General features: G+C 38.6%; 1 protein-coding gene across 1 annotated transcript in view; it reads left to right on the top strand.

The window, feature by feature from the left end:
* The first annotated feature begins 9,236 nt into the window (after positions 1-9,236).
* The window catches only part of LOC140244606 (mixed lineage kinase domain-like protein), a 34,872-nt gene continuing 17,468 nt past the window's right edge, over positions 9,237-26,640 (top strand). Inside the window, exons 1-6 of the mRNA XM_072324231.1 lie at positions 9,237-9,433; positions 12,660-12,831; positions 14,389-14,506; positions 17,467-17,562; positions 19,094-19,220; positions 24,446-24,555. Coding sequence (XP_072180332.1) covers positions 9,237-9,433; positions 12,660-12,831; positions 14,389-14,506; positions 17,467-17,562; positions 19,094-19,220; positions 24,446-24,555 — 820 coding nt within the window. The remainder of the gene's footprint in view (positions 9,434-12,659; positions 12,832-14,388; positions 14,507-17,466; positions 17,563-19,093; positions 19,221-24,445; positions 24,556-26,640) is intronic.

Genomic DNA, 26,640 nt, shown 5'->3' with positions numbered 1-26,640 from the left:
TGGTAATTTTCCAGGTCCCAAGGCATTCGCAATTGTCGCAAGGGATTTGCAAATATACAAATGATGCACAGGATAGAGTGCGTTAGTGTAGGCGTAGTGCACTCGAGGGTATTTACAATTGTGAAACATGCACGAGGCGAAGCCGAGTGCATGTTGCACTACATTGTAAATACCCGAGAGTGAGCTACGCCTCCACTAACGCCACGAAATAATCCTGTGCATCATTTGTTTTATAAAATGGGTCGAAAATTCGAAAACTAACAGCATTTTTCAGCGTTTTTCACGTACCTTTGTGGGTCAAGACGTCCGAAGATGTTCGTCCCAAACATTTACGCACGTCGCACTCGGAAATCCCGCACATACAGTATACTAGTAAGTATAATGGGGGGTTGGGTTTCCGGACACTTAAGTTCCCGCATGAAAACTTACTAATTTTACATAGAATATGCACCCTTTACCTTAAAGACTTGATATAGACTCCTCATATAGGCCTACTAGACAACATACTCTGAAAACGGCGTGAGAATTAACCTGCTAAGTCGTTGGATTTGCCCTTCAAAGTGACTCCATGTACGCGTCCAGTCCCACAACGCTTGGTCTATGCTGTACGTACGTACGTACGCCATGCGCCACACATGTTATGCACAAGGGAAGAAAAAGGCCGGCCGGCCGGCAGCCCGAACTAGAAGTTGTTTACAGGATTGACAGCGCGTATGCATGCAATTCATCAAAGGAGCCGCCGCGCGCACAGATGATCGGCAATAGGATTTAACACGCAGTGCAATGGGACTAGAATAAAGGAAGCACATGTGACTCATTTCAGCGCTTCCTATTGGCTACATTCTTGAACCCATTTTATAACAGTTGCTAACATTTGCAAAACTGTCGCTAACATTCGCTAACATTCGCTAATAGTCGCCACCTGTGTTTCGCAAACACTTTCGCAAACGTTCGCTAATAAGTATTGCTAATTGTCGCTAAACATCGCTAAAAGTCGCTAACTGTCGCTAATGGCAGAAGCGAACCTTGATTTTTCGCAAACATTCGCCAGCAAAGTTGGCGAATCTCAAATTCGCTACGTTCGCAAACGTTCGCCGCTCAGTGAGATACCAGCTTAATGTATCATGACCAAGTGACACACTGTTACACACTGTTAGATTTTTAACATCATTGACTTTGAATAAAAACTTGCACCCCATATTGAATTTCTCATTGATTTACTTGATACCCAGGTATAGGGATTATGTAACAATGAATATTCAATTATGGATTGTCAAAAAAAAGAAAGAATGTCAAAGATGTCAGCTATTTATTCTTCAGGTCAATGGGTAACCTGAATAGTAAGTAGCCAGTAGCTGTGACATTCCTTTTTAAACAAAATGTAGGCCTATTTGAATAATGAATTTACATAATCCCCATCTGGTTATCAAGTAAATCAATGAGCTAGGAATCTGAAAATAACTGCAATGTGGGGCGATGGTTTTCATTTAAGTCACAGATGTAAAAAATAAGAGTGTGTAACATGGAAATTGCAACATGTACCCAGTGGCGTATCTAGGGAAAACGGCGCCCGGGGCAAGCACGAAAATTGCGCCCTTAATTTCTGAAAAAGTGTTCAACCCCAACCCCATCCCGGTAGGGACTTTAAACAAAGTCCACATGATGCTTTTTCAAGCACTTAAAAGGGATCTTTTGAGAGTAATTTAAATGTAATGAATTTTGATAAATTTTGGCGAGCGAGCGCAGCGAGCGAGCCGAAAATTTTTGTATTTCAGCTTACAAAGCATGGAATTCTTGTCATTTTTTGCTTACCAAATCTTACAATTCTAATCAAGATATAGTGACGGCCTTATAGATAACGATTTATACCAAAAAAACTGAGGACTTTAAAAAGATACTCTAAATTAGTGCGCGCGAGTGAGCTGAAATTTGTATATGTCCTCGTCATCACCACGTATTGTTCTTATCTTTCTTTTTATAAATTGTGGCGAGCGAGCGCAGCGAGCGAGCCGAAAATTTTTGTATTTCAGCTCACAAAACATGGAATTCTTGTCATTATTTGCTTATTAAATCTCACAATTATAGTGACGACCGCAACAAACTGAGGACTTAAAAAAATACTCTAAATTAGTACGAACGAGTGAGCCGAAATTTGTATATTTCTGCGTCATCATTACGTTTTTTTCTTATCTTTTTTGATTTTTTTTTGCGCCCCCCTTCTCCTCTTCTCTTTTTTTAAATACAAATCTTGGCGAGCGAGCGCAGCGAGAGAGCCGAAAATTTTTGTATTTCAGCTTACAAATCATGAAACTCTTGTCATTTTTTGCTTATTAAATCTTACAATTCTAATCAAGATATAGTGACGGCCTTATAGATAACGATTTATACCAACAAAATGAGGACTTGAAAAAAATACTCTAAATTAGTACGAGCGAGTGAGCCGAAATTTGTATAATTCCGCGTCATCATTACGTTTTGTTATTATCTTGTTTGATTCGGGGTTTTTTTGCGCACCCCCCCCCCCCGTATGTTCGAAACCGTTGGCGCCTTCTTTTGATCCAATTGGCGATCGCTTCAGAACGAAAGAAATTGCTGCCGCTGCTCCGTGAAACATTTTGCCTGCTAAATATAAAATGACATATGTGAACACAATAGACACTGTCATTTTGTCATCATCACGTTTTGTTCTTACCTTCTTTTTTATATACATTTTTGCGAGCGAGCCGAAAATGTTCGTATTTCCTCTCACAGAACATGGAATTTTTGTGTGAACACAATAAACATTGTCATTTTGTCCGCGTCATCATCATGTTTTGTTTTTATCTTGTTTGATTTGGTTTTCTGCCCCCCCCCCCCCTTCCGGGCGAGTTTTTTTCTTTTTCTTTTTCTTTTTCTTCTTTTCGTTTTTTCTTCTTTTTTTTTTCTTCTTCTTCGTTTTTTTTTTCGTTTTTTTTTGCGCCCCCAAGGAGTGGCGCCCGGGGCACGTGCCCCCCTTGCCCCCCCTAGATACGCCACTGCATGTACCATCACCTCATCCTGTCTCACATGAACACACCACTGAGTCTACCATGGAAATTTGCAATGCTACAATACAATAAATGCAACTGCGGTTTACTCATGCATATAAGTTTGATTTAATAAACCATAAAATTCACTCAGCAAACCCAAACTGATTGCAATTGATCATTAATTTATCATATCAACTTCAGTTTTGTAAGCTCCAACGGACTCACCTGTCGCAAATTTAAAAGGCTGATTCCTACGCAGCCTAATTTTCATACCCTTTACAAAAGTGAGCAGTGCTTTTTCAAGCATGAATTATTTTTAGACTTTTTGATGTCATATGAAAGTTGAGTCCATAAGCTATCCTTCCCCCAGAATCATATATTTCTTATTCGGCAGCCATTTCAAAAGTGTACAGTTTTTTTGTTTTTTTTTTAGACACACGGTAGTATACCAAGGCAGTATGATTAGTGAGCATGTATATACAGACGTAAAAATTCTTCAAAATTTCTTTACAATTGTAAAAAAATACATTATCATCAGGGTGAACTATGCATGACTTAAAATCAAACTTTAAATCTTACAAGGAGGCACTCAAACACTCTTTCTTGTACAGATCACCACTTTGAAAGAATCCCACATATACTGTGTATGCCCCTGGTCATGCCCCCTCCCTACTGATATGCCTCAGATTATTCAATTGTCGAATTACGAACCTTATTCCATTTTCGGATTAACGATCCTTATTTCTATTTCAGATCAATAAACCATCGGACCTTATTTCGTTTTTGGATTAAAGAACTTTTGGAATAATGAATCTTATTATATTTTATCTTTCGGGATTGTAGATCACTAACCTTAGGAATAATGAACTTACCAACGCCACAATAAAATATTCGGATTAATGAATCCTTTTTATTTCGAATTAACGAACCTCTTTAGGTATGGGGCACTTGTCTGTTTCGGATTAACGAACCTGCAGAATAACGACTATTACCCGATTTCCATAATTCATGCTTCTGGATTGCCATATTTTTATGTCGTAATCCCAGGTCGTATAGCGCGAGATGCTATAGTATATATAGATGGGAATGTGATTACGCAATTACAACAGAATGAGGGGCCAAAAAAAAAGAAAAGAAAGGAGAAGACTACAGTAAATCTGCTCTATAAGCAGATCGATTCCTACCTGTTAAAGGGGAAATCCAGTCCAAATATAAGTTTGTCTGATAAAAAGGGTAATTTTTCACGAGCTCAACGGTAAAAATTTGACTGAAATTGGATGGAAAATATATAAGGAAGTTATGAAATTTTGAAGTTTCGATACTTTCTTCAAAACAGTTCTTGTATAGTGGGTATGAATATGCAAATGAGAGAGCTAACCATGTCATGCTCTCACAATTTTCCATTGATCGCGTACCAAAAAAAAAAAAAAAAAAAATGACGAAAATTCAATGTTTCTGTAATTGAAGTCTGAAACATGACGTTATTCTTGGTTGAATAACTTCAGAAAGGTGATCAGTTAGATGATATTATGAGGATTTGAGCCTCGCGCATAATTGCGTTTGAATGAAAAACCGGAAATTTCACAATGTTATGTACAAACTATGGGGAGTTGTGAGGGAATTACATGCTCACTTTGCAATTTGCATATTTATATTGACTGTTCAAGAACTGTTTCCCCCAAAAATAGTGAAACTTCAAATGTCATAACTTTCTTATTTTTCATCCGATTTAAATCAAATTTATAGGCCTACCGTTGAACTCTTTCTTATCAGACTAACTTATATTTGGACTGGCTTTCCCCTTTACGGGAGTATTTTTCCCCAAGTGTCTATCGTGTATAACAGGGCTCGACACCTGCAATGGCTAATTGGTGATCCGGGGCCACTGAAAATTGATGTCAGTCCACAAAATTTCCCAGAAGGTTATCTTGTGGTGGTCCGATCGAGCTAGAAATTCAAAATGAAATTTTACATTTCCGTTTATTTCGGGCCACAAAATGTTTTATTTTCTTTTTCAGAAAGCAAAATTTCATATACAAAGACTTCAGGTATGTGGTCCGAGGGGGGCACCAGAGCAGTATTAGTGTCGAGCCCTGATAGGCCTATATTTGAATCAAGAATCGTTGTCTACATGTCTTTTTAGCATCGCGCAGTAACCGCATCAACTATTAAAAAAAAAAATAATAATAATAATAAAAAATAAAAAAAAAAACTCCTCACGACTTCGGAAATGACTGTCCGATTTTCCTAAAACTAATTCACTTGTGTGTTGTGACAATAGGCCTATAGGGCTAATCGACTTTCGCTAAAGCCCCTTTTACACTTTGACGGATCGCATCACGGATCATCATCAGGGATCGTAATCCGTTGTGTTCCGGCGTGCAACGTTACATTACGATTTCCCTTTCAATGCCGCTGTGGGTATTACGATCCCAATATGTTGGTTGTCCTCACTGACAAGTACGGAGTCCACACGGAGTATGGTTTCAACACGGACAGACAAGGTATAGCAACACGGACCACGTGGGAAACGTAAAACACTGACATAAAGAGAGAGCAGGGAGACCGGGTCCCTTCCTGGTGGCCCTGAAGGGATATCCCTGCAATGTTGACAGATGACTTGTGCTAGCTTGCAGGCACTCGTTTGATAGTTCATCCTTCTCATGCCTCCATAGCTAAGTATGACAAGCGCATAGAAAATGTACATCACATTATGCTTCTTCCTGACACCATAACGATAAAACTCTTTTTGTTGCAGAAACTCTCATTTCGCAGCAACATCCATGGCATAAAGAAAACAAAACAACCAAAAAACATATAACACCAGAATAAAATATAGGCAGCGATGAGATAAAGTGTTTATGTCAAAAGCGTGGCTTCTAAGGCTATCACTATAGTAGGATGTCATAATTATGACAAGTTGTAACTGATTGGAAAATGTGAGTAAATTTCAAGAACTTGAAAGTTTGTATTGGAAAAATACATGGAATTTCAGTCCCGGATGGAGCCGATGCTATGTGTACGGACGTCCCGATGTCTTCACGGAGTGTCACGGAATGAATACAAGGCAACAAGGAGTAGACGGTGCCTACAAGGAAGAGTACAGACTGATTTTCTTCCATAATCTCCGGGATGAACTATTAAGGAATTTTTTTTTTTTTTCCCACGGACATGCCGGAAGGCCAAGGATTACATCAGATGACTTTATGGAGTCAACATGGTCATGCCGGAAACACCCCCAGATGATCCCGGAACGACGATCTGGGGGGTGTTTCATCAATTTAGTCAGCGCTGACAAGTTGTCAGTGCTGACAATTTCAGCAAAATCCTTGGTTTTGATTGGCTGAGATGCTCTGGTTACTGACTGTTACCATGGTGATTGTCAGAGACTGACAACTTGTCAGCGCTGACCAAGTTGATGAAACACCCCCTGTGATGATCCGTGATATGATCCGTGAAAGTGGAAAAGGGGTTTAAACCGACGCACTGTATCCGGCCATCACTTTTCCTGACGTCTCTATTATTGCGGGCTTAGGCTGGCACATTAATTATGATAACTGTCTTGATGGCGTTGTCAGTGCAAAACGTTACTATTGTAAAAAGCAAGTATACTATACAGCAATTCCTTTGCAAATATAGGCAATAAATAGGTCGGGATATAATTGCGACTGACTGTGATGCGATGTTTATCGATGGGCATACACCAATCGAAATAACCAGAAAAGTTTGCCACTCCTCTGATGGTCTGATCAAGGAGGTGGGGGGGGGGGGGGGGGCGGAGGTAGATATCCCAGGTTTGATCATTCTTCCTTGTCAAATAACTCAAAGAAACAAAACAACATTTTCAATCATGTTCATTCCACGCCTCACCACTAAAGTCTGACAGTGGTCATTTTTTTTTAAACCTAAGAATATTACGAGCAAGTTCCAGCGGATCATTTCTGATTATAAATATGTTACCTTTTCAGCTTGTCTGACCTATGCCCCCTACCAATATTTTCGCAGACTTGTATATCACCCTTCTTCTTCATGCAACACTGCCACTTTATGCGCTCCATATCGCAGTGACATCTCATTTCAAATCAGTATCTCAAGGCAGATATAAAGGAGAGTGGGGTGAACTGGGATGCGGGAGAAGTGGGCACCTCTCAAATCTCAGAAAAAAAAATGAATTAATCAGCTTTCAAGTCTTATTGCCTATTAGGCATAAAATTGGCATCTGAGTACAAGCACATGGTAACTGCTCTGCAACAACTCTGCTGCAAAGTTTAATTTTGAATTATTTTTTTTTTCGGACACTGTTTTGAGGTTGTTTGCATTCAGTGTGAAATTCTTTTTGAATTGATCATCTATCTTTAGCAGGTAGGTACTTATAGCTTCATAATATGTAGGCCCGTGTAAGTTCCAATAATTTGCATTAAAAGATTTTGCAAAAAATTAGCTCAATTGTGATGGTAGCCGTCATTTTGAATTTTGGGGGTGCCGGGGTTAAGTGGGACATCATTACTGTCCCACTTCTCCCTTCATTCAAAGTTATGATAAAAATATTTTAAAAAAACTTATTTTCTTTAAATTCCAGATGCTTTAAATGCAACTTTCCGATGATGGACCATAATGGATATATCACGTTTTGCGATGAAACTGTTTCATGTGTAAATATTCACATATACACACATTATTTTATGATATGCTTGTAAAAGTGTAGCCAATAGTTACTATTTGTCCCACTTTACCCGAATCGATGTCCTACTTCTCACAGGGGATGGCCCAATTCACCCGTTCAGACACTCTTTCAAATCAGTAATGAAGACTCATAATGTGTTCTTGAACACATTATGAGTCTTAATTGAGGAAGAAGTAACAACCCATATGTGGCCTAGCATCAATAGTCTTTGAGTCCGAGACATGAGTGCTAAATATCAGAAAAATTATACGAGAAAATTCATCAAATCACACTTTTTGTCCCACAAGGCCTGTACTCCCCACCTTCCCTGAGTGCACTTTCCATGTCCCCCCCCCCCCCCCTCTACCAGTACCATCCACAGAACTCTACACTCTGTGTAAGAGTTCTGTGGTACCATCTTTGGAGAGACTTTATATAACTCATAAGAAATATAAGAACAAAGAAAATTAAAATTGATAACATAACATAATGTTTGTTAATTAAAATTTCTGGGGGCACACCCCTTTAGAAATAAAATTTCCGTGGGAAAAAATCAAATACACCCCAGCCCCCCCCCCCACACACACACACACACACACACCTTTTTTCTTTTAAAAAAAAAAAATTATTTATCTAGATATTTTTCAATTTAATTTTTTTTTTTTTTTACACTAAGCGGGCCGGAAACGAGAGGCAATGACACGCACGCATTGCATGCGGCCCGATCCCTCCGACTCTCTACTTTTACGGAGGGGGATCCCAGAGACTCCAACCGAACCCCAAGCACCTTCTTGTCTGGAGATTCTCCCGCCTGAAACCCCTAGCAAACGGGAGACCCAAGTTTATGTGTGCGAAGCGCGAAGTTCCTACGGTTATAGATGCTCTCTGGTGCTATCTAAAGGCTAATTTTTGCAACATACGATAGCAATATGTAAGAAATCCTCTCAAACGGGAGAACGGGAGATTTTGCAAAAACGGGTTTTCGGCGGGAGATCTCCCGTCGAAAACGGGAGAGTTGGAGTCTCTGGGATCCCCCTGAAGCCAGACGAGACGAATGGGGGGGGGGGGGAGGTGGAGTTATATGCCACATCAAGTTTCAAGTTTATTCATCGTTCTTACTATTATTTACCATTATATTATCGTCAGCATTGCATTATGATTGTTTTACCACCTAGCAATTATGATATTACAATAATATATTTTTCGGTGATATAATCATATCAAATCCTACACTACACGAGCATATTGTATCCCCCACGGGACCTCAACAGTTTAAAACAAAATGCGGAAGTGGAAGTCACAGTGCTCTTTGATTTGGAGATGGGTCCCACCCATAGAGCTGTGGCGATACATAGTATACAGCTCACCCAAAGAGGTTCCACGTGCGCGTGCACAGAGATCGTACATTGTACCATGGACCTGTAGGTCCATGATTGTACACAACACAACATAAAATTGCGATAGTGGAACACATTCCGGCTCCTACTCACGCACTGTGGTACCATCTGTGCTGCAAAACCACCTAATTCTAATAGAAAATACGATTGTGTGAATATCGTGTGAAAATGGCTGCTGTTTTACCTGCCATAGATGTCATTAAAGATATCATTTCTGTAGGAAAGTACATATACGATGCTATTCAGATGGTCAAAACATTCAAGAACCGCGCGAAAACTCTGGCCAGGCGCGTCGAAGTCATCTACCGCCCCATCGAAGAGTTACAGAAGGACTTGGAGGCAGAACCCGATCCCGATCTCTACAGGTACGTTTTTCAAGTAGCATCGTGTATGTATCTACCACTAACTCAGTACCAGGGCAGGGAGGCTGAGGGTGAGCTGAGGTAGATCCCTATACAAAGACGAAGTTGGCACTTGAGCGAAAGAAAGTCTGTATCTTGTCATCTGGCCGGGGATTAAAATTTAATTAACTGCGACAGCCTTGCGGCGCGGTCTCCGGGGCTAGCTGGGGATAGGCCTATGCTATATGTTCAGCGGAGACTACATCTGGCTGAGTGACTTCACGGAATCCCCGAATCCCCTCCGTAAAACTAACGTTAAAAGTAAATAAAAAAGAATGATTAAAACAATAAAACTTCTGCGGACAGACAGAAGGACTTTTCCGTCTAAGTTAAAAGCATTGCACTGTGGCTGTGCTGTGGCTCCTTATCAGGGGTTTAGCTTGACCGACAAGTAGGTCCTATGTCTAATTGGTAATTCCGCGAAAAACTTCTCATTTATAGTAATGACATTTGCTGTGTCAGGTTTTTGCTTCTTATACACCATTGTCAATTGATACATAAATACGCTATTGCGACGGTTTCAATCGTTTTGGTTGAATGCTCCATACACTGTCACTGATACAGTCTATATCGGTACACTTACGTTTATTGACTAAAGACTAAAGTACTTAAGTTGTTCAAGCGCTAAATTTAACTTCGTAATATTGTGAAAGAGCATTTGGCTTGCCATAGACGTTCGTGCGGTCATTTTTCAAACGAAGGCGGCGATGAATTGGGGAGCACTGCAAAGAAGTGGAGGAAACAACCAGAAAACAGGAGGAAACAGTGGAAGAGTTAAGTCAAAATGTTGACTGATTAATCCTGTATTTATTTTTTCCAGATTGGTTTGAAAACCAAGCTGGAAAAAATAATAATAACCATTTTTATGCGGGGGGAACTGGGTCGAAGTTGCGTTCAACCAAAACGATTGAAACCGTCGCAATAGCGTGTATATATCAATGGTGTCTGTCTAAAGAAGCGAAAAACTGACCCAGCAAATGTCATTACTATAAAGTATAAATGAGAAGTTTTTCGCGGAATTAGACATACTTGTCGGTCAAGGGTTTAGCCTAACCGCAGCAGCGACCCCAACACGTACCAAGTAGGGTTACAGTGCCCCGCGCTGGGGTTAGGGTTTAGCCCAGATGTGGAATTTTCGATGTAAATTCCTACGTTGTTGCATGATCAATGTTCAATTTTTTTTCTTCTTCAGTAATTGTTAGAATCTACAACATATTATTATTATCGTCGTCATCTCTATGGCTGGGAGTGTAGGTAGGTCCTGATGGTCTCCCAGTCATCAGCACTTGGTAGCACTAGGTAAAACAGCTAGTCTATAGTGGGCATGGATGTCAGACAATTTCAAAATGTTTGTCTGACCAGAACGTGTCTAGTTCTTAAACCATGTTTAAAGGGGCCGTGAAATCCAAATGCATGTTGATTTGTGTTGATTTATGATACCCTCAACATCACTTTTGCATTGAAACGAATATCTATAAACATTCCATATATTTATAACGATTTTTTTTTCTATTTTTCTTCAGATTAATTGGGAACGCCCACAAAAAATCCTTCCAAACCAATCAATATTAATATTCTTGAGATGACCTCATCTGTCAATCATTGCTAAAGTACTGAAATGTTTAATAAAAGACATTGGAATGCACCTTCCCCTCGACTCAGCATAACTTGCATGTTCCCTCGCCATGTCTTTTGTTAGTCACATTAATATGACAGAAACATGCATTTGGATTTCAGGGCCCCTTTAAAGAATCTATACTAGTGATAGTGGATGTCACAAGTGATGAAAGCAAACTGTTCGGTTCCATGACTAGATGACCCTTTTGTTAAAAAAAGTTGCTGCAGATGTTCAATCGACAATTACTAGGTGGTAAATAATTTGAAAGGGTGGTCTCTTGTTCCATGATACTGTGATTGTACAACTTAAGACTATTGGTTGATTCTATCGAGCTATACCATGTAGTATTTTGAAGACCTGGATCATGTCCCCTTTTTCCCTCGAGTAGTGCAAAGAATAAAGATTAAGCTTCATGAGTCTCTCACTGTGAGAAAGGGTGCTGAGTCCAGGAAACAGTTTAGTTCTTCTTCGCTGAACAGCTTCAATCCTTTTGTCATCAGTCATAAACCTGGGTCTCCATACAACACTGCAATATTCCAAATGTGGTTTGACCAAAGCCGTGTACAGTGTTAGGAAAATATCTGGTTTGATGTTTTTGAAAGCTCATATTCAGTGCAGTTTGGCATAGGTACTAGTGCTATTTTAACTATTCACACGCCCCGTAAAATTGCTTTGTGATACACAATGAGACTCAAGGCAGTAGGTTCACCCCTCATTAACCCTGGGGTGCTCCTTGTACACAGTTATACCAGCCCGAACGTGAAGCGTTTGGGCTTGTCGCAGTTTAAATGCCTCTCATATGCTAACATGCTAGCATATGAGCAACCAAGGAGCAGCCAAAGCTAGGACTAGGAGTATGTAACGTAAATGTTCAAAAGTTCAAATATGCACTGTAAATTCGGCTATTACTGAGTGGGTAACAGTGCTACGAAATCACAGACGTTATGGTACAGTTCGCCCTCTAGTGGTAGTGAGAAGAATCTCATTGTTGATGATTGATACACCAGGGGGATGGATTAAAGCCTCATAGAGCCTAGGATTGAAACCTCTTTGGTTTGAATAAATATATGATTAATGAAAATTAGAACACACTGAAGTAGTGAAAAGTAACCAAACAGCGATACTGTCATGTTATTAGAAACGTCTGAGTCATCGTATAATGCTATCTCTTGTCAAAAAGAGCTCCATAAAAGGCATATGAATTATTATCAATTTAGGGCTTGTTTGCAAATGCCTGTTTGCAAACGCTTTACTACTCTCCGACCTGGCAAAATTATGATAGATAGACCCCACCATAAGATTCAGGCTAAGGTTAGGGTTTTATGTACACGTATCATAGCGATCATAACCCTAATGTAGACTTATGAACCGGTATTTGAGTTCTGGGGCCTAGCATATCATTTTGTTATTGTATGTATATCCCTTATTTCAAAGAAAACCATGAAAATATCCATTGTAAATGTTCACTTAATAAGAGAGCAGATCAGAAGCCATGCATGATTGTTAAGACTCATTCTGTTTAAAAAAAAAAAAGATTAAACAAAAAACACTGTCATTTTGGTTTTTATCAAGGATACTTAAGGATCTGAGAGATTGCTTTCAACAGATCAAGGCTTTCCTGAATAAACTCAGTGGCATGAGAGACTTCAAGAAACTGTGGACTCGGAAAAGCGTTGACAGTGACTTCGATGGCTTCAACAACCAGTTGACCACTCGCCAACAGAGCCTGTCCCTGATTCTTCAGGTATGTATTTTACAGACTTGCCATGTACATCTCCCTGATTTGTGAGGGGGGGGGGGGGGGCTATGAAAAATGAAGCCTCACAGATATATGGGAATTACTGTGACCTACATTGTACTTAAATGCATTGAGCAAGAGTATCTCAGCCAGTGCATTTTGCTTTGTGTTGTAAACGGTGACAGGCCTATACTATACTATACAAATAGTGAATGGTCACGAGTGCAATGGTACAAGATTTCGCATGAGGTGAAAAGTGCGCCTCATTTTTCACTGAGTGCGAAATCTCGTTCCATTGCACGAGTAAAGACCATACACTATTTGTTTTATATAACATCCAAGTAAATCTTTGTTATTTGGTTGGAGGATTGTTAGGTAGGTCTAAGTAGGCCTAGAGGTCTATATATGTATGAAAATATATAGCCATACTTACATGTGGATCCACTGCAATTCTCTTTCTGAGTTGTGCAATCAGTGTAGATACAGGTCACAGCTAGCACTCGTACACTAGCACTACGTAGGCCTACATACGCGCATCCGCAATGTACCGCACACGTACACTGCGCTAGCTGCATGCGATCCTCAATATGCAACACACAATATATGCAGTACCGTACAATTTCTCGAACCGTGGAATAGAGCGAAAAAATCGAACCAAGTTGCACGCAAAAATAGAACCAAAATTGCATGGCGCGTTGAATGGAGTACTTACTGAATATCACGTCACCAACAATCCTCCAATCAGATTACAAGGATCTACTTGGACGTTGTATAAAAGCTGTCATTTTCTTGAGGGTTTAATTTTTGTTTGATGTTTTCAAAATAACTCAAGAAGTTTTGAACAGATTTGAATGAACTTGCAGGAAAAAGTTGATAATGACACAAGAAACAGACCTTCTATGATAAACTTGTGGTAGACTAGTGATCTGGGAATTTGTCAAGATTTTTGATGGATTTTTAAAATCTTTTTGCATACAGGGTCAATGAACTTTTAATAGAGTTCAAGCTGAGCTTATTTGAAGTTTGTATAATATATGCGCACCGTGCATGCTCTGCTTGGGCGAGGCACTGCAACCGCTGAGCTGGCCTGGAAGCTGATGATGTTAACAATAAGACTTCTGCATTGGGAAATTAGGTGATTGTCAGTATGAGTGGTAATGAGCTGCTTGGTGGAGGTCTGCACTCTCTGAGTGCTTTTTGAGCTATTGTCATAGTAATAATAATGATAATAATAGTAGTTATTATTATTTTATTGTTATTAATAATAATAATAATAATAATAATAATGATAATAATAATAATAATGATAATAATAATAATAATAATAATAATAATAATAATAATTGTAATAATAATAAAAAAAGATTGATTTTGTTATTATTAGTATCATCATCATCATTATTGTTATTATTATTATTATTATTATTGTTATTATTATCATCATCATCATCATTGGCATGATATAGATTTAGGCTGTTGTAGTAATTATTACATGTATATTACTGTTTTAACCATCATTGTTGTCATCATTGTCAGTTAGTTTTCTCTTTTAAAACACAACAGGCCAAACTTAAAAGTAAATTTACTACAGGAATGGAAGCTCAGATGTCAGAAACATTTGAGCTGCACAAGATTCTGAAGACAGATTTGGAGGACACGAGGAATGATCTCGCTGAGTTACGTAAGTCTGCCGCCTGTCGGATATTCAGGGCACATAGTATCAAAGTATATATATATATATGATGTAAATACAGTCAAACCTGCCTTAGCTACCACCTGTCTATAGCAGCCACTGAAAAATCCCCCCGAGAAAAAATCCCTGTGAAAGACCCTGTGTATAGCGGACCACCTGTCTAACGCGGCCAGCAGCTACAAAGTTTGTTTCCCACGGTAGATTTTAACCTGTTTATAGCGGCCACAGCCCTGATGGAGACATAGCGGAGCCAATAATTCAGCATGTTTTTCTGCTTTGTAGCCGTGCCAGTTATTCCTTGGCAACGTTCAGTGATCGCCACCGCTGCATTCATCATTCATTCAGTTATAATACTTCAAGACTGTACACAAGCAACTGTACAACAATTTCATAAATACTGGCATTGCTCAATGCATGATGAAACACACGTGTTCAGATACGTACACACATACATGTATGTGTAAATACTTACACAAAGTAAATGTATACAACGATGATACATGCACATGCAGGCAATGCACACAAAGTTGGATAACCTGTCTATAGCGGCCACCTGTCTATAACGACCACTTTTTTTCGTTTTCCTTGGGTGACCGCTATAGACAGGTTTGACTCTACTGTATAAGCAGAAACATTCAAGGCATGAAACTTTTACAAATAGGATCCGACTGCCTTTTCACGGCATGAAAGTTTCTTGAATTGCCACTGGCACTAAATACATTTTGTAAACGAATGCTTTTGCATGCATTTTACTTTCATGAATCCTAATGGCTCCTTGCAAAAGTTTCATGTGCATGAACATTTGTGCTGTCACGTTCAGTTAAGAAGGGAGTTTTATTCTTATAGCCTTACATTCCCTTAAGGTAAGGAGTGAGGGGTGGGGTTGAGGTGGAACCCTCAAAGCTTAATAGGTTACAGTGGATTTGTAAACTGTGATGTGCTCCTTTGTTTGGGTGAGGGGGATTTTACCTTTGTGTGAATGTTAATGTTCAGTCATCAATATACTCAAACCTGTCTCATTTCTAGACTATTTTTTTTTTTTTGCCTTTGTATGTTGAACTTTATCAAGTAGATGTGTGAATTTATCTGTACAACTGTATTTTTGGATGGGAGCAATCGGCATTTTCTACATATTTATGTGCAGTATCCAGGTAATATTGAGGTTGGATACAATAACAGTCTGCTTTTAGAGCTCTAGGTAAATCATCAGGTTCGAATGAACCTGTACATGGTAACCTGTTGGAGTTTAACATTTCTTTTTTTTTTTTTTTCATTTTAATATTTAATGTCAATTTCCAGAAGAAAAAAAAAAAAAACAGAACAAAACAAAGAAAATGAAGAAGAATTCTTGTGCATATGGTAACAAGGAAAGGTTTAGTCCTGAACCAAACAGCAGCCAAATTTATGCCCACCCTCAAAACCAGTAACTTACCATTGAATAATCTCTCTCCATAACAAAGTAAATAGATGGCCCTAAAGATCTTGTCATCAGGGGGATTCCCCTGTATTTAAAATTTAAGCCAGTGCCGTTAGATTGTCGCGACAGGAGTCACTCATAAAAAAAGAATACCATGAAATAGATATGCATGCACACTACAAAAACAGATTAGGTGCTTCTTGTTTTGTTTTGTTTGTTTTTTGTTTTTGCTTGTTTGTTATAGTCTTTTTCTTTTACTTCATACTATCAGTACGTTCATTGCTATTTTTGTTATCGTGAAAAGTATTATCAGTATTTAACATGTCACTATCATTGCACTGCTTCTACTGGGATTTATCACAATTTTATGATTGTGAATAATGCTAAAAGCCAGATTCAATTTTAGAAATGGAAACATAAAAATAGAATGATGGGGGAAAAGAGGGGATGGTGAGGGGGTGAAGTGTGTATGTGTTTGTTGTGTTTGTTTGATTGTATCACCTCCCTGATTGTATACATGTATGTGTGTGTGCTAAAGTTTTCAGATATTTTCCCCTTTTTATGCCTCCGCCACGAAGTGTCGCCAGAGGCATTATGTTTTCGGGTTGTCCGTCCGTCCGTCCTTCCGTCCGTAATCAATTTTGTGGACAGCATATCTAAAAGACCGTTAGAGGTATCCTAATGAAACTTGGCATGTGTATGTATGAGGTGGCGAAGTTGTGCCTGTCAACTTTTGGGTGCACATGCTCAAGGTCAAAGGTCAAAAGGTCAAGGTCAAATGCTTAAAATTTCACTATTTCCCCTATATCTCTGCAATGGCTGGAGGTATTTTCTTGAAACTTGGTGTATACATGAACTACCAAATAAAGATTCCCCAGAGAGAGTATTGGGTCATGAGGTCAAAGGTCGAGTGAAAATGTTAAAATTTTACTTTTTTCTCCATATCTCACAAACATTTCAAGGTATCTTCATAGAACTTAGTATATGCGTGTACTGACTGACAGTGATCATGTAGGGAATTTATTGGTCAAAGGTCAGGGGGTCAAAGGTCGAGGTCAACTCATCAAATTGTCATTATTTCCCTCTTATCTATGCAATGCCTGCATGATTTTTTCTTGAAACTTAGTGTATGCATGTATTACCCAATACAGATTCTCTTAATAGAAGTTTCTTGTCAAAAGGTCAAAGGCCAGAAGGTCAAAGGTCAAGTGAAAGTGCTAAATTTCACTTCTTCTTCAAACTTATAAAAGGGTCAAAAGTTGGGTACAAATCCCCAAATACATGCACTCTTATTAGACAGTACAGCCATTCATCCAAATAGACCTAGTTCAAGGAAAGTGAACATTCAATGCATTTGTGACAAACCTGTCATTTTTAATATTTTGCCAGTTATTTGAAACTGTCATCACACATTGTCAAGACATTGTGCTATAGACCTATTCGGAGAACCATGCATTAGTTGTAGTATGTTTCTCCTAGCCTTGGCCACAGATGATTGTTTGGATTTGTTCTCCCCTTTCAATCATTACAGTTGAACTAGGACTGGAGACACAGGAGATGGTGGAAGAGCTCAACGAGCAAATTGCAGACCTGGAAGCTAACCTGAAGTTTAACCAGAACCTGGACAGTAGGTGCAACCAGAACAGAGCAAGACTGACGATATCCAGCTTTAATATGCAAATTTTGATGCTGCCTCCAAAGCAAACTCAGCGTTTGATAACACTGTCAGTGTCTAGTGATTAGATTATTTTCCTGAACATGGGACTGGCTTTAAGTGAGCCACCAATTTTATGTACAGGCTTAAACACATCAAGTCTCGCACATCAGAGGTCTCTCTCACACTTGCATGCCTATCTAGCTTGTTATCCCACCTCACAAAATTGGTCCATGACTTTTTCTCCCACGACAATTGCTGCCACGAAAATTTCTACACGCTAAGCCAAACCTAAATTCTACCCATAATCCTAATCCTCTTCCTCCCGTCAAACTTAACCTAAAACACTATCACAACCATGACCCTAACCCTAAGTCTTTGGAGAAGATAGACTGGAACAATTGTCGCAGGAGCAAATGCCGTGTCACCCACAAAATGAATGCCCAAAATGAACACACACTCCAGTTGTGAACTTTCAGCCAATCATGCTGAAGTAATTGTGTTAACACCAGTGCAGTGTGTGTTGTCCAGTCACATCACTGGTCAAATGACCTGCCTTGTCTCCAGTCATACAACTGGTTGACTTGTGTAGTATGTGGTGGGCTTAAATTTTTACTGCATAATGTGTACGGAGGGTACTTGAGAAAGATTAGATTGAACTGCCTCAATTCATTAAAGTGAAAACATAGTTCTGGTAAGGGTTTGAGAACCCATCTTGCACCATTTCTTATTTGCTTGCAATATATCGGAAAGAGTCTACCAAGAAACTTACCTGGCTGACGCGATTTGCCGGGAGGATGAGTTGTTTTGGAGTGTCTTGAGATCAAAAATAAAAGTCGAAATACCGACTTCTATTCCAGAAGGATCCAGATTAACTCGGTCTCAGGGACAACTCGGCCCTATTGAAGACAGTTTATACGCAGTTCGTGATTGCCATATTCAAATTCTATACATAGGCACACATTCATTTTGTAGGCGCGCCAAGGAGGTTCTTTAATTGATGCGCGCATTGTATCAACTCGACCTGTAACTGCAACCAGCCAGAATGTTGTTATTACAGCGTTATTCCACACATTTCTTAGGCATACTTGTACATTACGGAGCGAAATTTGACAATTTTGCAGGCATATCAGAACTATGTTTTGCCTTTAAGTCTACACCTATCAAGCTTACAAAGCAGATACACAAGGATTTGCCAATTTGAGGAAAAATGAGAACTTAGCTTCAAAAGTGTTTGCAAGTTATGAATTTAACATTCAATGGGCTCTTGAAAATTATTGAATATTGTGTGAGAACTATCAATTATATATTTATGAAAAATGAAGGCCTTATCAAAAGAAGGGAGATAATTTTTAACTCAAATTCTTGAGACAGTGCAGTTTGCAAGAACCTTGGCTATGGGCAGAAAATGATCCTCTCTTCAGGAACAAACGCATCTTCATTTTCCAACTCTTGTTATTTTCTTTTCTTTTCTTTTCTTCTTTTTTGTTATCTGTCCTCAAAGATATGCGAATGAGTCATGAAGACTTCGATGATAAGACGATCCTGCATGAGGGCACTTTTGGACCAATCTACAGGGTGAACCACAAACATGAAAACAAATTGCTGATAGTTAAGGCGATTACTGACAGGTATGACTGCATCATTGATGCAAAACCGATTTCCATCAAATAAGCTTTGAATTCTGTTAGAATTATGTTTTTGGGTTTTTATGCCTCCGCCAACAAAGTGGCCGGAGGCATTATGTTTTCGGGTCGTCCGTCCGTCCGTACGTCCGTACGTCCGTCCGTCCCGTTTTGTTTTTGTCGATATCTCAAGAACCGTGTGGTGGTTTTGCATCAAACTTGGTATGAGGGTATATCCTTGGGGGATGATACTTTGTGTGGATTTTAGGGTCAAAGGTCAAAGGTCACAGGTTATTTTGTGAAAAAAAATTGAAATTTCATGTTTTTCTCCATATCTCGCAAATGGTTCAAGGTATCTTCATGGAACTTAGTATATATGCTTTTACCGATGGGCAGTGATTATCTAGGGAAGTTGGGGGTCATGGGTCAAAGGTCAAGGTCAACTCCTCAAAATATATATACTTATATTTATGCAGTGCCTGAAGGATTTTTTTAAAACTTGATGTATGCATGTATAACCCAATATATATTCTGTGGGAAGTTTCTTGCCAAAAGGTCAAAGGTCAAAAGGTCAAAGGTCAAGTGAAAGTGCTAAATTGCACTTTTTCCTCCATATCTCAAAAATAACTCAAGGTATTGTCATGAAACTTACATATTTATGCATGTTCTACCTAACAGTGATTCTCTTTGGAACTGTGGGGTCAAAGGTCAAAGGCCAGGTTTCGATAATACTATTTTACCATTTAATACTGAAATTATACTTTTTATGCCTCCGCCACGAAGTGGTGCCGGAGGCATTATGTTTTCGGGTTGTCCGTCCGTCCGTACGTACGTCCGTACGTACGTCCGTACGTACGTCCGTACGTACGTCCGTACGTATGTCCGTACGTCTGTACGTCCGTACGTCCGTCCGCTTTCGTTTACGCGATAACTTGAGTAATATTTACTGGAATTTTACCAAACTTGGTCCAAGTATGAAGTATGATGGGGCAATTATTTGATTAGATTTTGGGTGAAATCAGCTAAAGGTCAAAGGTCAAAGGTCAAGGTCAAATCATGAAATTGTATCCGTTTACGCAATAACTCAAGACTGCATCAAGCAAATTTTACCAAACTTTGTTGGAGGATGATGTATGATAAAACAATTAGTTGAATAGTTTTTCAGTGAAATCGGACAGAGGTCAAAGGTCAAAGATCAAGGTCAAATCCTAAAATTTATCTGTTTACGTGATAACTCAAAACTGGATGAAGCAGCTTTCACCAAACTTGGTCCAAGGATGATGTATGATGGGACAATTAGTTGAGTAGATTTTAGTGACATTGGCAAGAGGTCAAAGGTCAAAAGGTCAAGGTCAAATGCTACAAATGTTGCAATTTCCCCCGTATCTATGCAATGCCCCAAAGGTATTTTCTTGAAACTTGGTGTGGACATGTACTACTGCATAAAGATTCTCCACAGAGAGTTTCATGTCATAAGGTCAAAGGTCAAAAGGTCAAAGGTGAGGTGAAAATGTTGCAATATCACTTTTCTCGCAAATGGTTCAATGTATTTTCGTGGAACTTGGTAAATATGCATGTACTAACTGGCAGGGATTATCTAGGGAATTTAGGGGTCATGGGTCAATAGTCAGGGGTCAAAGGTCAAGGTCAACTTCTCAAAATTTTATTATGTCCCTCATGTACTAGTATATGCAATGCTTGCATTATTAGTTTCAAAACTTAATACATGCATTACCTAATGGAGATTCTCCAGGAAATTTCCAGCCAGAAGGTCAAAGGTCAGAGGTTTAGGGTCAAAGGCCAGGTTTCAATCCCCCCCCCCAAAAAAAAAAAAAAAAAATATATATATATATATATATATATATATTTTGTACCATCATTACACTCTTTCTTCATACCTTGGAAATTACTCAATGCATAAACTAATAAAAATGTCCATCAGAATTCAAGTAAAAATTCTCATTTCCCCAAATATGTGTACCTGCACTCTTAAAAAAATTATAGCAAACCCAGATCAAGACATTTCTGACAGACCTGTCATTTCAATATTTTGCCAGTTATGTGAAACTGTCATGGATTACACATTGTGAAGACATTGTGCTATACGCCTATTGGGAGAATCATGCATTATGGCGGAGGCATCAGTCGCCATAGCGACATTTCTAGTTCTCAATACCTTGAAAATTACTCAATGCATAAACTTGTAAAAGGGTCAAAAGTCAAGTGAAAATCATCAGTTCCCCCAAATACCTGCACTCTGACGTTTTAATCATTCATCCAATTGAACCTAGTTCTAGGAAAGTGAACATTCAGCACATTTGTGGCAAACCTGTCATTTTAATATTTTGCCAATTGTGTGAAACTGTCATCACACATTGTCAAGACATTGTACTATAGACCTATTAGGAGAACCATGTATTATGGCGGAGGCATACACCAGTCGCCGTAGCGACATTTCTAGTTTTGTATGTCATCAAGTAAAAAAAAATCATCAAAAAACAAGCAAACAAACAAACAAAAAACATTGGAAACCTGAAGCCCAATCAGAACTGAAACTATGTCATTCCTTTCAAGGCTCTTGAACAGAAAAATATATTCAACTCATATTTTGTAAATTCCTTACCCCATCCCAACCCACTCACTTCACTGTAGTGCAAGGTAGAGAACCCCACTCAGGTGCAATACTGTGAAGGTCCCGCTTATAGACCATGTTACACTACAAGATACAATAGCAAGTAGGAGCATTTGCACAATCTTAGGTACAGTGAAACCCCGTTATTTGACAAGGTCCGTGGGACCAGCGATATTACCTCGTTATAACCGGTACCTCGTTATAACCGGTACCTCGTTATAATCATACGCATAAAAAACAAAGAAAAACATAAGCACGACATCATATACCCGTCAATCAAACTTAAGAAGATCCTTTGCATTGTTGTTACACAATTATAGATCGTGACTATTGAGACAATAAATGGAAATTATTTATGAATTGATACATAAAAAAGACGCAAAAAGTAGGGGTTGAAATGCATTAATTCTTTATTTTTCTTCCAAAAATCTCTGTGCATAATAGTTGCACATTATGTTCTTGAGAAGTATGCCTACTCGGCAGGATCATATTCGTGATTCTTTCTACACCTATCTCTTCCGTTTGTATCAAATCATTCTGAAAGAATGTTTTTTTCGTTTGTGAAATACAGTGTGTAGTGTAATGACAATGAATAAAATCAGATTGTATAAAATGCGTTTGTTAAGTTTTTCTAAACACCAGCGCAAATAGAGTAACATACATGCGTTGTTTATCGTAACTTGCGAGGTACATGTATGTTACGCTGTTGGTGCCTAGCGGGAATGCGATGATTTCATGAATCATTTCGGTTGTAATCCTATAGAATGTATGATCGTTGCGCCCGAAGGGATTAAAAAATGCGTTCTTCATTTTCTTCTGAAAATCTCTTCGCCTTTTGTACACCCGTTCTTGAAAAATATGTGACAGGGTTGAATTTGTAAGGTTGTGATCCTTTTTACGCAAATCTGTACCTCATTGACCATTCTGAAAGAAAGAAAAATCTTCATTGTGAAATGCAGTGTTAAATGATAATGAATGATCTATTCAAACTGTCAAATGCGTTTGTTTCTTTTTCTGAACACCACCTCAATTAAGTAGATTAACATGCACTATTCAACTATTTACGCTACCGTCTCCAGGCGGGATCACGATGATTTCAGTAATTGTTTCGGCTTTAATCATACACACTCATATTCATCATTTGTTACACGATAATAAACAATCCCAGATCTATTTAAACTGTTAAATGCATTTGTTTCTTTTTCTAAGCACCGACTAAAAAGTAGATTAACATGCGTTATTCAACTATTTTTAATACGCTACTGTCACCCGGCGGGATCGCTTTGATTTCATTAATTATATCGACTTTAATCATAAGCACTCATATTTACTAGCCAGCAAAACAACTGGAAGTCGGAACGTATATGGAAAGGATTTTATGATGAGTTCCACACGCATTCCAATATTGTCCATTTTGGCCACGATCGAGTGTCGCTACATGAGAAGTTTTTGAATACGTTATTTTTTTTTCTCTCGTTGCGGTGTGGTCTGACCTGATATCACTCACGCATATCTCGCTAAAAAGAAAATTGAATGATTTTATTCAATAACTTAGGAACATCGGAAGGTATTTCTGCGTCTTATCGCGTGGTTTAGAAGAAAACGTTTTCTGCAAAACGGGAAAGAGATGGATAGCGTGAATTCGGTTTTCACTGTTCTGTTTGTCGCATGTCTGAAAGCAGCAAGTCAAGAAATGGAACCTCGCGAAAAAGAAAATGGAATGATTATGATCATGTTATGTGGTTTAGAAGAAACATGGAAGGAACGGTACTCGGTTATTCCTCACTGATAATGGACGGTAAAGAAGGATAACGGCGGGACTGAAAACATGTTTGTTTCCGAGTCTTCCCACTTCAGATAGTACATGTAGAGATCGAGACGGGACAGGCACTTGTGCAGTGTCTTACTACGTTCAGCACAGACTCTGTAAAACGGGGATAGCGTGAATTCGATTTTCAATGTTTCGTTCGTCGCGCGTTTGGAAGCGGCAGGTCAAGAAATGGAACCTCGTATCCGATCAAATTGCTTATGTTTTTCTTTATCATAATGCACCGAAAATGTCCTCATTATAACCGGAATTTTGTTATAACCGAACTCGTTATAACCGATTCGTTCTGCCACAGGTTTACACGCAAAGGAAAACGGGACCGACGCGATCACCTCGTTATAAGTGGTTCCTCGTTACAACCGAACTCATTATAACGGGCCTTCACTGTACACGCCTATGTTGTAGTTAATTAGTTTCATTACATAAGGAGTTGCTCAGTGTACAAAGCATGTCAAAACTGCAAAGTGCTGTGAAGATCAAGCGTATTGAAATGTTGTAGCTGCAATGTACATTGTAGGGTCAACAATAATGCAAGCAAGCATTTCCTTCAAAAATGATGTGTTTTATATGAGCTGTAGTGAATTTGAATTTCTGATTGTCTTGAAATTTTCAGGAAGATTTTTTTTGCACTATATCCAACACAATGAAAGCAGAGCTGTACAATAGTCAGTGTGGTGCTTTCACTTGGTGTAGCCATTTGAAATCTCATTCCCTATTACATCCTGCAGTCTCACTTTTTGAAGTTTTCCTTTCTTTCTTTTTTTATGCCAGTGAATCGAAATTAACACAGAAGGAGCTGCTACAGGAGGCGGATAAATGGAAGTGTTTGCGTTTTTCACAGTTCATCGTCCAGCTGTATGGATATGTAGTGGATACAGAAGGTGAGAAAGTCTGTGGAAGTCTCATTCATATTTCCCTTGTGGCTGCATGTCTTCACTTGTGCTTACTAGTGTCATTGTTTCTTTCGGGCTGACATCTATAGATAGATTAAGACCAAACAAACACTGTGAAAAAAGTGTCAGGACTCCAATTCTCCAGTTTTCCAATCCCTCCAAAATTGGTTCCCCATACATCAATGTATCACTTTTCAAGTTCTTCTTATAGTTCATAAGATATATGTAATAATGTTGTCCCATTGATCTTACATCGCTCCTTTACTTGACCCAATCTCTCTGTTCTTTACTCTGCACTCTAACTCTCTATGTGCCAAGTTTGCACGCCCGACTCAGTTGATGGCATGCCAACTTCGCACATTCTGCTCAAACGCACAAACCCGCCCAAACCGGTTGATAAATCACCATATGCTACAGTTCGTTGAAAGCATTTCTTGCGATTCCGTTCCTCTCACACATAGCTTACATTTTGTTTGGTGATTGACTAGCAAGCGATATTCCCCACTCACGGCACTGGATTTATGTGTAAATTCTAAGTTTCTGTCACTGTTTGGTGTACGAACGTCATGCTTTACAATTATGTAGCTACTGTTCATTTGAAAGAGAAAAAAAATCATAGATTTGTCATACAATTAATACATCAAAGCAAAGCTTGCCATTTTCTTTACAGCTTTGTCCAACTTAGCAGAAATTCATAAAAGTTACATAGATTGGAAAAATATAATGTTTTTCCAAGGCATGACTCAGAATAATGTGGCAAACAAGGGGTTTCTACCATGGCATATTTAAAAGAGTTAATACCGGTACCATATATAGTTACCTCATACTTTAACCTACAGGTATTAGGCCTACAATGATAGGGTATTTTCGGTATTTTCTGTCATGGCTCCATTTCTTTCGAAAAAACTTCCTTTTCCCATTCAAAATGTTCAAAGAGCAGGCAGTTTAAATCAATGTTAAAAACTCACTTAATCAATTGTAATATTTTCCCTCCTTTCTTTTGCTATGTACAAATCTCAATGTTCATAATTACATTCTGTACTTTAAGTCAACTTTCTGTTCGGTCTCGATGTCCTTATAAATGCCTGTATGTAGTACTATATGTGTTGTTTATTATCATGATTATTTTTGTTATTATTATTTTTTTATGTTAATTTAATTAAAGAAGAGGAAGTAGAAGTAGTACTGTAGTAGTAGTAGTAGTAGTAGTAGAAGTAAATCAAGCAAGAATTGAGAAAGCTGTGATATTCAAAGTCTTTGATATTTTCACAGATTAGGGACATACGTATCTGTTAAAGTGATATGATTTTAAGTTGATGTAATGATTTCGTAGCCCATACGTCTCCCAGTCACCTGCCCACAGAGCTTCAGTGATTTTTTGTTTTGTTTTGTTTTGTTTTATAGGAATTAAGAATTTTGGGTGAAATTGTTATTTGGAGTTTTGACATGTTGGCAATGATTACCTTAGCCAGTGCATGACATTAGCGATGGCTGGTGGCTAGCGCCACTCAAAATTTATGTTGGGCCACCAAATTTCCAAAAAGGTCCTTTTTTGATGGCCCAATAAGGCGACTTAAATTCAAAATGAAATGTTATATTTTCCTTATTTTGGGCAGCAACATTTCTTTTTTTTTAGGCCACCAAAATGTCAAATTCGAAGATTTTAGTGGCCCAAATATGTACCATCAGAGAAAAAAGTGATACCCGGTATTGTTGAGCGCTGCCTGTGCAAGAAGAAGAGTAAGCTTAAGGGGCTATAGTTGCTGATTAACAAAAGGGTTACCAGTACCAGTATTTTACAAAACAGATCATTGATAGAGACATGAAGCAATTCTGTCACTGTTTGCAAGCATTACTTGGACCAGTATCATTTTGTCACAAATTTCTCATTTTTGCCTGATTTTTAATGAAACATTCTTGTGTTCACTCATGCACAGGTATCGAAAAAACAACTTGAACACTGTCAGAGTAAGGAGTCTAAAATTTTGGCGAAGCACAGCCAAAGATGAATGCAAGAGTGTGAGAAAGAAGGAGATTAACGTATCTATGTTGATATCAGCTGTATGAGCAGCA

This window comes from Diadema setosum, chromosome 2, assembly GCF_964275005.1.
Source record: "Diadema setosum chromosome 2, eeDiaSeto1, whole genome shotgun sequence".
Classification (NCBI taxonomy): domain Eukaryota; kingdom Metazoa; phylum Echinodermata; class Echinoidea; order Diadematoida; family Diadematidae; genus Diadema; species Diadema setosum.
Note: the sequence above shows the minus strand (reverse complement) of the source record. Positions and strands in the feature narration are given on the sequence as shown.